At 40.9% G+C, this 16,080-nt stretch overlaps 1 protein-coding gene across 7 annotated transcripts in view; it reads right to left on the reverse strand.

Annotated features, from left to right (window-relative positions):
• The window catches only part of UNC5D (unc-5 netrin receptor D), a 647,952-nt gene that overhangs the window by 121,135 nt on the left and 510,737 nt on the right, over positions 1 to 16,080 (reverse strand). For 5 of the 7 annotated variants that reach the window (XR_008377393.1, XM_053578669.1, XM_053578671.1 and 2 more), the window contains exons 5-6: positions 1,328 to 1,508; positions 362 to 529 (exon numbers count right to left, since the gene is read on the reverse strand). Coding sequence is in view for 6 of the 7 variants with exons in the window: in XM_053578669.1 (XP_053434644.1) it covers positions 362 to 529; positions 1,328 to 1,508 (349 nt within the window). In the remaining variant the exon portion in view is untranslated. The remainder of the gene's footprint in view (positions 1 to 361; positions 530 to 1,327; positions 1,509 to 16,080) is intronic. The other 2 variants (XM_053578673.1, XM_053578672.1) reach the window with 1 other exon arrangement.

A 16,080-nucleotide genomic window follows, 5' to 3' on the forward strand; every position in this document is an offset into this window, starting at 1 on the left:
ACTTCTTGCTAATATAAACATATATGCTACAGAATGGGAGAACCCAGGGGAGAAGGGGATGCTGTGGCCTAGCCAAACTCTGGGAGTCTAACAACACTTCACACCATTTGGTCTATTGATGTGTATGTTCAGTGTCACCTGCTGGTTTTAAAAAAAAAAAAATACCCCCAAACATTGCACAGAGGTATTTCATCCATGTCTTGCCACTACAATGACTTCTAAGTTAGCACTTTGGATAAAGGCTCTACTCTAAGAATTTGGGAGAGGGTGACTTTGGAAAAGAAGGTTATATGGACTGTTTCACACCAGCTTGAGAGTGTTGGTGGGTCAGAAGGAGGAAGGGAATCTGCGTATATCTCACCAGGACAGAGAGAAGTGCAGGTTACTTTCTGCACTGACATCCCCTCACAAAACGCCCCACCATTGAGAGGAGCTGGGTTGGTGCAGGTCCGGGAGCGTTTCTGCCATCCTCTACCACAGCGAACATTGCAGGCTGACCACTCTGTCCAGGAAGACCAGCCTCCATTCACTGAGAGAGAAAAATGGGGAGGGGAGAAAAGAGGAGAAAGGTTTTTACTGATTGCCTCCTACGTGCCAGCCACTGTGCCAGGTGCTGGGAGTCGGGGCAGCCCCACTGGCTGCTCTTTAGGAGGCCACAGAGGCCTCCCCTCTTTCAGCACTCAGTCTATTTACCTGAAATCAATCGAGGAATGCAGAATTTACTTTGCAGGGAAATTATGGGAAACAGGAAGAACTCATCAACAGACCACTAAAGCACTTGAAAATCCAGAGTATAAAAAGAAAATATCAGCATTTGAATTTCTATCACTTTAAGTGCTTCAGAACTAAATCCCAGGGTTCTTCTCTTGTGGCAGGGAGGCCTTTACTTAAATAGCTGGGAACTTCTTTGATATAATACCTGAGCTATTCAGCGAATAACAATGTTTGTTTTTGGTGGATTTCACATAGAGGAGGGAAACTCCCTGACAGCAGATCTGGGATAGATCAGGGTAGGTGTGAGGTTTGGAAGGGGTGGGGAGAAGTCGCCCATCTCAATTCTTTCTGAGTATAAACACAAAGGAAGAAAATAAACACCTTTTTATTATTTTTAAAAGAGAGAGATCTGAAATGTCACTATCTCACAATATTGGAACAACAAACCCATTAATAGCAATAGGGGTGTCTTCTCGCCTGCTGAGTTGGGGGGGCACAGAGCACGGCAGTGATGCCCCCAGGTGATCTCAGCGCTAAAGGCTAAAGTTTTAATAAAGCACATGTCCCTCGGCCTCTGCCTCCCGTCCACTGCTGGCCGCTGGGCTGGTCTTACCGTAGACCACCACGGTGGCTGACAGGCTCCTCCTCTTCGCCACTATGTTGGCTGCCATGCAGGTGTAGTTCCCGGAGTCGGAGAGCCGGGCCTGCCTGATGATCAGGTTATGGTCGGCTCTGGTGTCGATGTTCTCGTCTTGTTCTGAGTCAATGGGCTCCTCATTTTTCAGCCACTCCACCTACAGAAGGAGGAATATTTACAACCCATTAAAAACAAACAAGCAAACAAACAAAAAAACCAAGAACATTTTTTTAGAATTGGAAGGTGAGCAGTTCTGCAGTGTGGGATAGAAATATACCTAGAATACATGAGGACAATTAAGTTCATGAACTCATCCTAGAAAACGTGCTACCTCATTGCAGAATATAACCATGGTCACCAGACGGCCCGTGGAGTGCTCCGAAGGAGACTGTAGTCATATTCGGCAATGAGGTATGGAGCACTCCTTTCAGAATGAGTCTGAGAACTTGATTGTCTGACCTCATGGAGAAGCAGCAATGATTTTCTCCTTTATGCCACATATTTTATTCACTAAGTTTGGTTATCTTCAGGAAATGGATACTCAAGTTAATAAGCTGCAAACAGAAAAAGAACCCAAATACCCTATTCACTCTGACCCATTTTCTAAAAACGCAAGGGAAGAGAGAAATGAGGTGACTGCAATTAGGTCATTTGATTGCCACTCAGATGACAACAATGATATTTCAATAATTGGTCCAAAGTGAAGCTCAGAAAATCAACACGTAACTGGCAGAATTTGTACTTTGTGCTAAGAGTACATTATATCATTATACAAGGGTTTCAGTCAATAACTTTGCATTTAAACAAGTTTTAATAATGGTGTAAGACCATATAAAGGCTAAGTGACACAGATTTGCGCAGAGGCATGTACATCAAATTCAAAGCTCAGTGTTCTCTGGATTTGGCATCGAGTTTCTATGGTGATGGATTATATTTTCTTCTGATGATTTACCAGACATGCAGGCTTGGGGTTAGGCCCCCTTCCTTCCAGAGGAGCCCACCTCCTCCATCCTCTGGGTATACGCTATTCCAATCTCTGATTTGTCTTCCCCTAATGCAGCTCCTGGAGAATCTGTTTTCTTCTGTCTAGATCTCTGATCCTGTCCTTGCTCCTACTTCCCTTTCCTTGAACAAGTAAGGAAGACACAGACGGAAGCCTTCTGCTTCTTATGTCTTCACCCTTCCCCATGTGGAGGGACGCCACCCTGCGGTCCTCTTCCTGAAGCAGGCCCGGTTCCCTGGTCTGGGTTCCTCCCCATTCGTTCTCTGCGTCCACAGCTAAACATCTCCACTCTCCAGCACCATCTTAGTAGCACTAGATACACCTCTTGAATTGTCAATAACTACTTAGCTCTAGTTATGAGCATATGTAAAACACAGTAATTTAACAGACGCGTTAAAAATGGAAATTTATTACAGAAAGCAATGGCTATGACTACACCACGCACTTCCCACAGAAGTGCATACCTCAGGAGGCATTTCGTCACACTCTGCCCACCATTAAGACAGCTAAGTGAAAGTTGGTTTTTAAAATAAGACAACTCATTTCATTTTGTGTTTAAATCTAAATAAGTCTAATTTATCACCAATAAAAAGTATCATCAGTTATATATAACAATTTGGTTTAATAATGACTTGCTGGTCTCTATAAAAAAGGATTTATTTACAAGAGAACCTATAATAATCCTTCAGTGCCTACCCCAAGTCCCACACCATCAATGAGAGCTTAGATACCAACGTTTATCACCCTCCACATTTACTCCAGCGGAGGCCAATGGGAGAAAAGAAGAATAGCCAGAGAGATGTGAGAACATGAGGAAGAGTTGAAGCAAAGCAGCTGTCACTACCAAGCTCTGTGACTCCTGAGGACATCAGCAGGACACAGCCTGGAAGTGCAGGTGCTGACGTGACCCAAACAGCACTGCTCCGATTGACAAAGCTGGACAGTGTCTGCCCGCCTGTGACACAATGTCCTCTACTCACTGCTAACTTTGCATATTTCAAGCCAAGCACAGAAACACAAATCTCTCATGTTCTCGCTCGTGTACATGTGGGGAAATTGATCTCATGTAGTCAGAGAGTAGAATGATGGTGCCCGGAGCCTGGGAAGGGGCTGGGGGAGGGGCAACAAAGTAGGGATGGTCAACGGGCACAGATAGTTAATTAGATAGAATGGGCGGTATTTGACGACACCACAAACTGACTGTAGTCAATAATAAGTTACAGTACGCTGTGTTAACTAAAGGAGTGAATTGGAATGTTCCTAACATAAAAAAATAATAAATGCCTGAGGGGATGGACACCGCAATTACCCTGATTTGATTAATACACATTTCATACCTGTATCAAATATGACACATATGCTACAGATATACACAACTATTATGTACTCATAATTAAAAATAAAACAAATTTAGAAAAACATTTCATATTTCCCAGACCCATCCATTTATTCCTTTGAAAAATATACATTTACTGGCTATCAGCTGTTTATCGCAGCCCAATTTACAACTGCCAAAATGTGGAAACAACCTAAATGTCCTTCAACCCAGGAATGGATCAGTAAGCTGTGGTCTATATATACGATGGAATATTATTCAGCCATAAAAATGGAGATTTCCCAGCATTTGTACTAACCTGGATGGAGGTGGAACACATTATTCTTAGTGAAGCATCACAGGAGTGGAGAAGTATGAATCCTATGTACTCAATTTTGATTTGAAGACAATTAATGACAATTAATGACATGGCGGGACATGGGGGAAGAGGAGAGCAGACAGAGAAGGAGGGAAGGGCTGAGGGAGAGGAAAAGAAGGAAAAAGAAAAAAGAACAAGAACAGAAAAGAAAATGGCGACTAATTTTCATATAAATTGGTTTTAATTTTGACCAAAGTACATTACTTAAACATTAATTTTTAACTCAACATGTTAATATGTTGTTTAGGATATTGTATCCTCATTTATAAGTGACATATGTTTGTAATTTCTCCTTTATACTAATACATTTTCTCCAACTTTAATATCAGGGGTTCTCAGATCAAGTAGAATGATTTTGATGTATTTCTCCTTTTTCTATTGTCTAGAAGATTTAGCATGTTCTTTTTTTTGAAGTTATCCTTTACTTTTATTTATAAATATTAGTTGTCTGTTTTTTGGTGCTTAAAAAAAATAAGAAGTTGTTAACTGATGACTCCATACTAAATCTCAGAGTCAAAGCATTCTATAATAGACATACTCTTATTTGACAATGTAAATGTTATTTTCTTTGCATTATTATTGCTTAATATTTCAATGTAGCAGTTGTCTGATTCCTTTTCTGAATGTATTTGTGTTCGTTCTTTTTTTTTTTTTTATTGTTGGGGATTCATTGAGGGTACAATAAGCCAGGTTATACTGATTGCAATTGTTAGGTAAAGTCCCTCTTGCAATCATGTCTTGCCCCCATAAAGTGTGACACACACCAAGGTCCCACCCCCCTCCCTCCATCCCTCTTTCTGCCCCCCCCATAACCTTAATTGTCATTAATTGTCCTCATATCAAAATTGAGTACATAGGATTCATGCTTCTCCAGTCTTGTGATGCTTTACTAAGAATAATGTCTTCCACTTCCATCCAGGTTAATACAAAGGATATAAAGTCTCCATTTTTTTTTAATGGCTGAATAGTATTCCATGGTATACATATACCACAGCTTGCTTGTTAATCCATTCCTGGGTTGGTGGGCTTTTAGGCTGTTTCCACATTTTGGTGATTATAAATTGAGCTGCAATAAACAGTCTAGTACAAGTGTCCTTATGATAAAAGGATTTTTTTCCTGCTGGGTAGATGCCCAGTAATGGGATTGCAGGATCAAATGGGAGGTCTAGCTTGAGTGCTTTGAGGTTTCTCCATACTTCCTTCCAGAAAGGTTGTACTAGTTTGCAGTCCCACCAGCAGTGTAAAAGTGTTCCCTTCTCTCCACATCCACGCCAGCATCTGCAGTTTTGAGATTTTGTGATGTGGGCCATTCTCACTGGGGTTAGATGATATCTCAGGGTTGTTTTGATTTGCATTTCTCTAATATATAGAGATGATGAATATTTTTTCATGTGTTTGTTAGCCATTCGTCTGTCCTCTTTAGAGAAAGTTCTATTCATGTCTCTTGCCCATTGATATATGGGATTGTTGGCTTTTTTGCTGTGGATTAATTTGAGTTCTCTATAGATCCTAGTTATCAAGCTTTTGTCTGATTGAAAATATGCAAATACCCTTTCCCATTGTGTAGGTTGTCTCTTTGCTTTGGTTATTGTCTCCTTAGCTGTGCAGAAGCTTTTCAGTTCTTTACAAGTTTTTTGTTTCTAATCCTTATCTTAAACATTGTTATTGTTATTAAATTTTAAGTCTTTTTAATTTTGTGAAGGCAAAATAATGGAAACCTAATTAACACATGTATATGTATAAATAAAAATTAAAATTAAAAGAAATAAAAAATAAAGAAGTTAGAACAATGTGAGATCTTATGATCTGAAACGGCACAGATTACGATGTCTCTCTCACACACGCTGTTGTGATCTGAGTAGTCTGTCCCTCACTGGGAGTGACCAGGAGACGTCCCACTTACTCCTGTTCTGCTGCGCAGTTTGAACAGCAAAGCTTGTGTTGAAATTTAACCCTCAGTCTGGCGGTCCTGAGAGGTGGGGGGCTTTAGAGGTGATGGAGGAAGAAAGCAGAGGCTCATGGGTTCCCAGGGGAGGGGACCTGGTGGCTTCACAAGAGAAGGAAGACAGCCCTGAGCTGGCGCATTAGCACAGGCAGCCCCTCCCAGCATATACCTGCACGGGGACTCTGCACAATCCCTGCCAGCAAAATGTTCTCCCCAGATATGTTCTCTCAACACTGGGATTCGCAGTCTCCAGAACTGTAAGAAATAAGTTCCTTTCTTTATAATTACCCAGTTTCAAGCACTTCGTTATAAGCATCAGGAACCTGGCTGAGACACTGCTCCTCCCTTCTGTCCTTCCCTGGACTTTGGCCTTAGCTTCTTAACCTGTCTATCTGCGGCTTCCTTTCTGGCCTCTGCTGGTGATTCCCCACAATGAGATCCGATCAGATTGTTTTTTAGATTGATAATCCTTCAATGGCCACGACTTGTATTTAGAACAAAATCCCTAATCCTTCCCTAGGCTAAAAACATCCTTCTGTAGTGTAGTCCTCTTTCACTTAGCTACCTCTGACCTTCCCAGCAACCCAGCTCATTCAGCTCCAACTCTGATGGACTCTGTCTTGCCCTAGGCAAGTTCAAAGCAAGTTCCAACCCTGGGGCTTTCACACCTGCTGAATCCTCTGCCCTAAAAGACTTCCCCACAGGAGTCCTCATCCTTTAGCCCCACTTTGCATTTGAGTCTCAGGTCAAATATCATGGCCTGACTACTCTTTTTGAAAAAGTAAACCCGGGCCACAGGGTGGTGCTCCTCTGTAATCTCAGCTACTTGGGAGGGAGGCTGAGGCTGGAGGATCGCTTGAGTCCAGGAGTTCAAGGCTACAGTGAGCTATGACTGCACTCCAGCCCAGGCAACAGGGTGAGATCAGTCAGTAAACGAGTAAGTCCCTCCCCTCCCTGTTTCAATTTTCTTCCTAACACTTACCTCCATCTGACAGATTTGAAAATAGTAATACTATTTGTTTTTGTAATTATGATCTCAGGAATTTGCTAAAAGTAAGTATGAGGGCTGCAAGTGAGGATTTAACTACAATAAATTGGTTTTGGTGGGAAAAAAAAATAAAGAAGCTACATGCCAATTGATGGAGCTCTGTTGAAATAAATCATGATTCCGCGATTGATTTAGTGTTACAGAGGCTTTAGAAGTTAGGATTTCACCTAGTGAAAACATAAAAATGCTCATAATACATGTCCAAATATAAAATTATGTGTTCAATATTATCATAATTTGTAAAACAAAAAAAATTATAAACATACATGTGCTTTATACAAAAAAGACTGGAAGAGAACACAGTTTATTTACTATAGAGGTCTTACTGGGGGTAACTTCTCTTTTCCCTTGGTAGTTAATTTTGGCACATTCAAGGAAAAGCTTTAGTAATCTGAAAAAAATCACTTCAGCTTCAAAAATCTCTTTTACTTAGCAGTTAGCACAGTGATTTTCAAATTTATACTTAGCTAGAGGATGTTTCTTCAGTTCCAAGCTGATCTGAAAGTCCAAAGTGAAAAATGGATCATCAAGGATGGATTCTGTGTCTGATGCAGGAGCGAGGGTTTCTCAGAAGCAGATCTGAGGACCCTCAGTTTCATCAGTGTGGTCACACCCAGGCCCACCGTTGGCACAACTCTGGAGATTAGTCCTGTCCTCCCCCATATCAGTGACGCCCCCTAGTGATGTTCACTGCACAATCTGTGTGACCAGGCAGGGCACAGCGGCTCACCTCTGTAACCCTACCACGCTGGGAGACAGACGCAAGACTGTTTGAGCTCACGAGTTCGAGAGCAGCCTGAGCAAGAGCAAGACCCTATCTCTATTAAAAATAGAAAAATTAGCCAGGCTTTGTGGCGGGGACCTCTACTCCCAGTTACTAGGGAGGTTGATGCAGGAGGATCACTTAGGCCTGAGATTATGAGGTTGCTGTGAGCGATGATGCAAAAGCACTCTACAGAGGGCAGCAGATTGAGACTCTGGAAAAAAAATAATTGTGCTGCCTTATGTTAGCCAGGCCCTACCACCTACTCCCTTGGCACCCACAGGTATGATGAAAATTTACCTTTGGGCTCCCCATATCTAGTCGGTAAAACATTGATATAGGATAAGTGAGGTGTTATAGAGGTGTGGTGTATAAATAGATATTCTGATATACATGATATTTACAGTGCCTTGACTGTGGTCCATCAATCCAATTGTGTCTAAGAACAATCAGCACATTAGTAGACTCTTAACTATAGATTTTTTTTATTTGTAACATTGTAATAGTTTATCCAGTTAATGGATGGCAGGATCTTTATGAGGAAATCAGTTTGGCATGTTCTGAGCTTATAAAAGTGACAAATTGCATTTGGATTTATGCTTCTGTCACTTAGAGAAACTTTAAAACATTTTTGATGAGCTAAGTGCTTCTAATGTAGAACAGTTTAATAAATAAGATAGGGAAAAAAAAAAAAAAAACTTCTCCACAGTAGCTGCTGCAACCTCTAACGTTTCTGGGGGCCAGGGAGGCGACATAAATCAGTGACACGTTGCTGGGCGCAAGACACCAATGTGTGTTGGTGGCACAATAGCAAGGGCTTGTTCTTCATTTCCACAAAGGAATGAGCTCACGCTCATTTTTCTTAAAAATTGTGGCATTTTCTGTCTTGTTTTGTTTTTCCACTTTAGATAGAGACCAGCATATCTTTAAAAAAAAACGATAGTACAATGAAAAATGGCAATGAACTCATTTTCGCTTACCAACATTTTTTGCTTCTAATGTATTATAGTGGTCTTCAATTTTAAGAATATTTAGCATCAGGAATGAAATGTAGATCACAGATGAGCAGCCAGTAGTCAGGGTCAGACCACTGTTACTGTGAGAGAGCTCAGGCCCAGGGGTCAGATCTTGTATTTTTTTTCCCCCACAGAAAGCCAAGGATATGTATTTTAATGCAATTATTTCTTCATTCTTACAGGACTGTTTATATATTACAAAATATACGATGAGGACTAAAACATAAAAACATATATATGTGTTTGATGTAGATTCGTCCTCTTTACTCCACAAAAATGATGACACACCAGCTTTCTGACCCTTAGAGAACGTTAGCACAGAGAGGAACTCAACGCCTTTCACCTAAGTCAACTTCTTTTCATTAAATCTGCTTCATCCACCCAAAACCGTTACAGGTCACCTGTGCCACTGCCAAGCCTATGGCTTCCCTGTGGAAATGTGGCCATCTAAGAACTTGTCAATCTACATACAGTATTCTGCAAGTGTTACAAGGGTGCACGCAGAGGCTGAATCTAGAAGCTGCCTAACAAGAGGCTGCCAACACTAGAAATCCTTAATTAAGCTCCTAACAGGAGCGGCACAAATTTTCAGTCAGCATCATGGGGTCAATACACTGACCACCGTGAGGCCACCAGACATTTGTGACTCTGATCCAAATGACCTCTCGCCAACAGGTCACCAGGTTGCGGGAGGCAGTCACCCCTCAGAGAAACGATTGCTTCTCTGGTTTCTGCTTGTTTGGTTCTGATGGATAATCCCAGTTAGGAGCATGTGAAGAGAACGGTGACTTGGAGGTAATGAGCACTGGATGCGCAGGGTGCCGCGTGCATTAGCATAGTGCTACACACAGATGGTCTGCAATTTGTAGATTTTTCCAGTTTATAAACAAATCTGGAAAAGCAGAACATTAAAGATGATTAGATTTCATGCTGAACAGCAGGTTCCTGATCAGTCATTCTGGGTAGTGGGAACAGAGGGTGTGCAGCTCATGAGCCTACAGATTCTTCTCACCAAAGCAGCAGAATGGACTCGGAGGGGGAGGCCATTCCCTTTGTAAGGGGGAGGGACTGATGCTTTGTAGGGCACCTTCTCACCTCAGATGTGGCTTACACGTGAACATGTCTGCGTGAGTCATGACGGTTAACCTGCTCTGACCTTTCCTCAAAGACATCTATTTAGGTAGACATGTAACCCTTACACCTCAATGTGATTCCCACCAGGCAGCACATGAGGATTCTCATGCTTCTGTTCCTAATGTTCCACAAGACGATGAGAAGGCAAGTAGCATTATAAACCTTTTAGAAATTTAAAAAACAAACGAAGAAAAAAACCTGGTCCAGAAAGAGTAGAAAGCTATTTTAACAGTCTATGGAAGACCCCAAGCCCCTTGATCTTTGAATTCTAGACAGTATCAGCCTGGAAGTCTTCCATCATATCCCACAGAAAATGCAAATGAGAATCTTCACCTCTGTCATCTACCCTGTGTTCCGACCCCTCAATCCTGGTCTTCACTCTTGGTGGTGGCTAGATTATCAGAGTTACGTGCATACGTTACAGATGCAATCTCGGCTTTATGACTTTCGAAGCTTCTTGATTCATCTACTCGTTACCTGTGATCATTTTCTTTCTGATTATTTATTGGCAAGCTCTGTAAGAACTTGAACAATATTTTAAAGTATATCTCATGTCTAAGGATGCTTAATACTATCTGCTCAATAAATGTTGTAGCCCAAATGGGTGTCCATGCAGACTTGGAGACTGGAGTCACTCACACACCCACACAGGATAACACTTCACACTGCATTTTAGGGGTAGGGCCAAGGAGATGGGCATTTTTCTTTGCTTTAGTTCTCAGGGTTGAACACAGATATGGCACAGAGGAGCAACCACGCTGGTGTGGCTGTTTTGAAATTTAAATTCCGGGAGCCACTGGTATTTCATGATGGTTTCACGTTGCATTCATGGAGTTGCTCAAGGTACCCAAGTCATATAAGACTAATCATTTTTCATTCATCAATCAAAAATGGCTTGGGAAGGCAACCTTGTCCCGTGGGATGGGAAAGAGAGGTGTACGAGGAGCACAGCTTGGGAAATGCTGGGAGGCCCTAGCAGGTGACAGTGTGATCACCCCCTACACAACCTTTCAAACCTTTTGTAAATTTACTGTCTTACAAAAAACAGGAGTGATGGGATTTCTGTGAGAAAGCAGAGAGAAGGATGAGGTCTGCATTCCAGTTGGTGGGCATTGTCGCCGAGGACACAGGCTGCAGACGGAGTGAGCAAGACAGGTGTGAAGATGAGGTTCCCTGAGAACCACGAGGAAGCCTTCACATCAGTGAGTTCAACCTGTGGGCCATGACACACTGTTGTGCCCTGACAGGATCGCAGGTGTGCCCCAGAAATTTTTAAAGATTGTCAATTATTTTCACAAGAATTTCAAAGCACAGTAAGTGTGTGTGTGTGTGTGTATATATATATATTATATATATATATATATTTATTCTTTTTTTTGATCAACATAATTTAAGTGTACTGTGGAAGTTGAACTAGAGGGTCAAATGTGCCATGAGACAAAAAATTTTTAAAAACACTGTTCTAGACTTTCCTCCTCTAGGACACTGGTCCAACAGTTCTCATTCACTTTAGGTCCCATGGTGAGTTGTTTTGTTTTATTATGAGACAGCGTCTTGTTTGGTCATCCTGGTTGAGAGTGCAGTGGCATCATCACAGCTCACACCAACCTCAAACTTCTGGGCTCAAGCCATCTTCCTGCCTCACAAGTAGCTGGGTCAGGCATGCACCATCAGGCCTGATTAATTTTTTTTTTTTTTTAATTTTGTAGAGACAGTGATCTTGTTCTTGCTCAGGCTGGTCTTGAATGCCTGGCCTCAAGCAATCCTCCTGCCTCAACCTCTCAAAGTGCTAGGATTTCAGGTTTGAGTCACTACACTGGCCTTATTGTGAATTTTGATCAAAGGGATTATCTCCCAGCCTAATGACAATAATATCTAGCCTTTCTTGACCACTTACTATATGCTAAATGCACTTTTAAAGACTACAAATGTGATTAATTTAATCCTCCAATCATCTCTATGGAGTAGATACCATTTTTATCACTTCCATTTTATAGACAAACAGATACGTTAAGTACTTGGCCCCAAACCACACATAGAGAGTTAATGGTGGAGCCAAAATTTGATTCCAAGTTTGAGTTTGAGTCTTGCTTTTAACCACTAGACTCAATTATCCCATTGTTTGCTAGATTTGGGTGGCATGACTACAGGCTGTTTGAAAACTTACACTGAAATACAGAGGCTTGTCATAATTAAAGACAATTTTGAAAACGTATTTTGGGTTTTTATGATCATTCCTAAGGAATAATTTAAATTTTTTTCTTGGCAATAGCAACACTGTTAGAATAAGTGTCTCTGGGGGTAGGGGGGTGATTTAAAGGACAGCTCCGCACATATTCCAGTTAGACTCTATCAACACAGCAGGATGGTCAGAACGTGAGCTGAATTATGATGACATCAAAAAATGATCGAAACTCAGTCTCTGTCCATATATGAATCACGAGAAGCTACGCCAGCCCTCTCAAACTTATCTGCTGCTGTATTTTGCATCTTGGCAATGAGTAGAAGTGCATGGCACAAGTGTCTATGAAATCCTGCTGTGGTGATACAGCTGGTGGCCTTGGTATTTCTGTTCTTTTGCTTGTGTTGGACATGCATGTGATTCTGGAGATGTGGCAGCCATTTTGTGACCATGAGGAAAAGGCAAAGGAAAGCACAGAGGTCCTGGCTGTAGCTTTAACCTTGCAAGGGAAGCTCTTACTATCTCATGCATGACTGTATTTCATTTGATCCTCACAACAACCCCACAACAGGCAAATAAAACCTGATTCTTCCCATTTTACAGATAACATGATTTTCTGGGCTTGGGAGAAAGACTAGAATTAGTAGTCTTTGCATAGTTTTTCTACCACAAGCTATAGCAATTTTCTTAGGCTCCTGCAGGCCACATGAAGCGCCACACCTCAGCATTTTCCATAATGCGACTTGGCATTGTCAAGTACGTCTTAAATGGGACTTAACCACGGTGCAGAGTGACACTCCTCTGCTCATAATGGAGCCCATTATCTCCTAATGTTGGTTTGGGCCATTACATGCTTTGCCACTAACAGATGAGATGTCACCTGTCCTCTCCTCTGTCCTTGATAATGTTTCTTCTGACTTATTTATAACAGCACTATCATGTTTCCCCTTTCGTCTTGCTTTTCTTCCCAGACTATCTAGATTGATTTTAAAGCCACCTATACTGCAGTTTCTTCAATTTAGCTCCACTTATCTGATTATGCATTACAAAAGGAAGCAGAAATTCAGCTTAATTGTGAAGCCACTATAGCAGAACCAGGCAAATGGCAGAAACCTAATGACAGGCAGAATGGCAGTCACGGTGCTGAATGGGATGACAGACACGAGTCCTGCTGCTGAAGCCTGGGTTCTGATGATGAAGTTTATGTCCTGACACTCTGTGTCTCTCGTCAGACACTGCCGTCCTTCAACTTCCCTGTTCCAGTTATGAAAGTTACCAGTAGATGTAGCCTCACGCTTTATTTATTTATTTTTTTAAATTCATTTTGACAGGTAAATGGTCTCTGGCAAAGGAAGCACCCTTAGCTCCCGCTTACTGAAAGTGTGACACTGTCATGAGTGAAGGATGAACCATGTTTGCTTTAATATAAAGTGTTTACAAGAATGATGATTGCAGGAATATAAAACATTAAATGGACGTAATGCAAGTATTGGGCAAGATATGCAATGAGAAGATGATTTGTAAGGAAGGAGACACACTGTCGTTTGCTTTTTAGCTATGATTTTGACAGTGTTAACAGATTTTGCTCTTTGATAATTATACCTTTGCTCATTGTCATCCTCAAAGGGGAAATAATCTGCTTTTGAATCTCTAGTGAGGCCACACCTGAGTGCTCTAAAACAGTGCAATGTGCTGGTTCCTGTTAAAAAATATTGTTTTAGGGTGGGGAGGTTTCAGAGAGACTCAAAACAATTTTTCTGTGTTCACATTCCTCCCATAATCTAAGTTATTTAAACAAGGGTTTAAGGTGTTGGTGGGAGACATTAATTATCAGTTCCCTTTTTCTGTTCCTTGTTATCACATAATAAACACTCAAGTGTTTAGAATGTACCCATCATACTAAAAACTAAAGCATTAGAGATTCTCAATGTTCCCCCACAGACTGGTTTTAAAAGCTGATATCTGAGTTACATGCAATTAGATAACGCTGCACAAACATGTGTCACACATCCGTACCCCATTTGAGAAATCAAATCTACTAAGAATAAAAATGTTTCCATCAGGCACAGTAAAAGGGTAATCAGGCAATGATCTACAAAGGAAATGCAGGGACAGATACAGATTAGCTCAGATTTCAAATACTGGGGAGCTAAGAATGAATTAGCATAATTATAAATTTGTTCCAATTACAGAAGGCAATTATCAGAAACCAGCTTACAGCATTATCAAAATGAAATCAGCAAAGTGCATCTACATTCCAGGTAGACGCCACTGAGTTAGTGGTACTTTTAACAGGAAGGCTCCACCCCCATTCACCTTCCATCTCTTTGATTACTGCACACTCGGTACAAGTTTCCTTCCAGCTGACAGACACAGAGCCGCCATGAGGGAAGGAAGAGCGCTCACTGCAATCATGCTTAATAACACGGCTGCAGAACAACCAAACTCTCACTCCGAAGTCCGTTGTGGATAATTTATTAGATCAGTGGTTCAGATTGTGCTTTCAAATTTTAGATAGGAATTCACATCGCCTCTGTGTTCTCTCCCAAAATATTGATTAGGAATAAAACTGTGACTAAGCCTGTTCTTACTTGCTCCAAACAAAAGCTCTCTGTGCAGAAATACAGTGCTGTTTTGCAAAAGTAGACTCTTTGCTGTTTATATTGTTTGTTTTCATTTGTGGGACACGTTGCCTTGTTAACCATTATAATCCTAGAAAGAGCAAAGTAGAGTCAAATGGGACTGTAGTCTCCAGACTGTAGAGCTGAAAATGCAATTCCATTTCATGAGCTAAGATTATACATTAGAATATACCCAGCAAGTAAGGAAGCAATAATAGGAGAGAGATGCAAGAAATCACAGATTATTAAGGGACAAACGTGTGTTTCCATTGTAACGAAATACAAAGGTTTTACTATCATCAGAATGGATGGTAGACTCAGCAGAGGTAAGGGAGGGAAAAGGGGGGGAGAAAGAAAGGGACAGAAAGACTAATATTTTACTTATACTGATGGTTAGCTGCGTATCATGTAACAGTTTGTGTTCCTCCTCATCTTGAGTCTTTTAATGAGGTAGACATTGCTAACCACATTTTTATAGTCTAAATAGACACATGGATGGGGAAGCACAGGGAAAGCTAGTGGCAGAGACATCAAGACATTGGAACCTTACAAGGAAGAAATTACAGTGGTTTTACTGGAAGGTTTATGATGTATAAAAGTAAAGAACCTTCACAAGGAATTAGGGAGTAACAGAGAATGAATGGAAATTTCTAAAGGACTTTATATGACATTTATGGAGAAGGGGATCAAAATTTAGCACCCATATTTCTAACTTAGAAAAGTGATACAGAGAACACAAGGTCATCTGTGCATAGTGTTCTAGGACGTATTGACTATCAGCTTGGTCCTACATATACAAAAAGCACCCTGAAATCAATAAAAAGAAATAAAGAGAAAGGAGCAAAGAACTGAATGTGGCAACAGAGAAATGGGCTGAGCACATGAATAATTATTTCAGCAATGCTATATACCTAAATTTAAAATGATCCTAAGGCATTGAAAGAAATATCTCAAACAAAGATATCTCATGAGTTCTAGAACTAAATAGTCAACCATTTTATGAACATATTTACTGAGAGTCTTCAGCATGGTTGTATCCAAAGCTATAGGCATGTATGAAATTATACAAAAAGCATGAGGTAGAAAAAAGGGTTAAAACACAATTCTGAAGAAAGGAACACTTTATGACCAGGAGAGGGAAGAAGGTGCAGAAATATGCTGCTAATTATGAAGTAATAATAAATCAGAAATGCATACATCCCAGAAACCAAGAAAGAAAAGCATTGTAAATATTGAAAATCACCACTAAATAAAATGAGTGTAGGTAATATCTCATGCTCCATCCAACATGACGCTCCTTCTGTGGTACGGTAATTAAAACTA

This window comes from Nycticebus coucang, chromosome 24, assembly GCF_027406575.1.
Source record: "Nycticebus coucang isolate mNycCou1 chromosome 24, mNycCou1.pri, whole genome shotgun sequence".
NCBI lineage: Eukaryota > Metazoa > Chordata > Mammalia > Primates > Lorisidae > Nycticebus > Nycticebus coucang.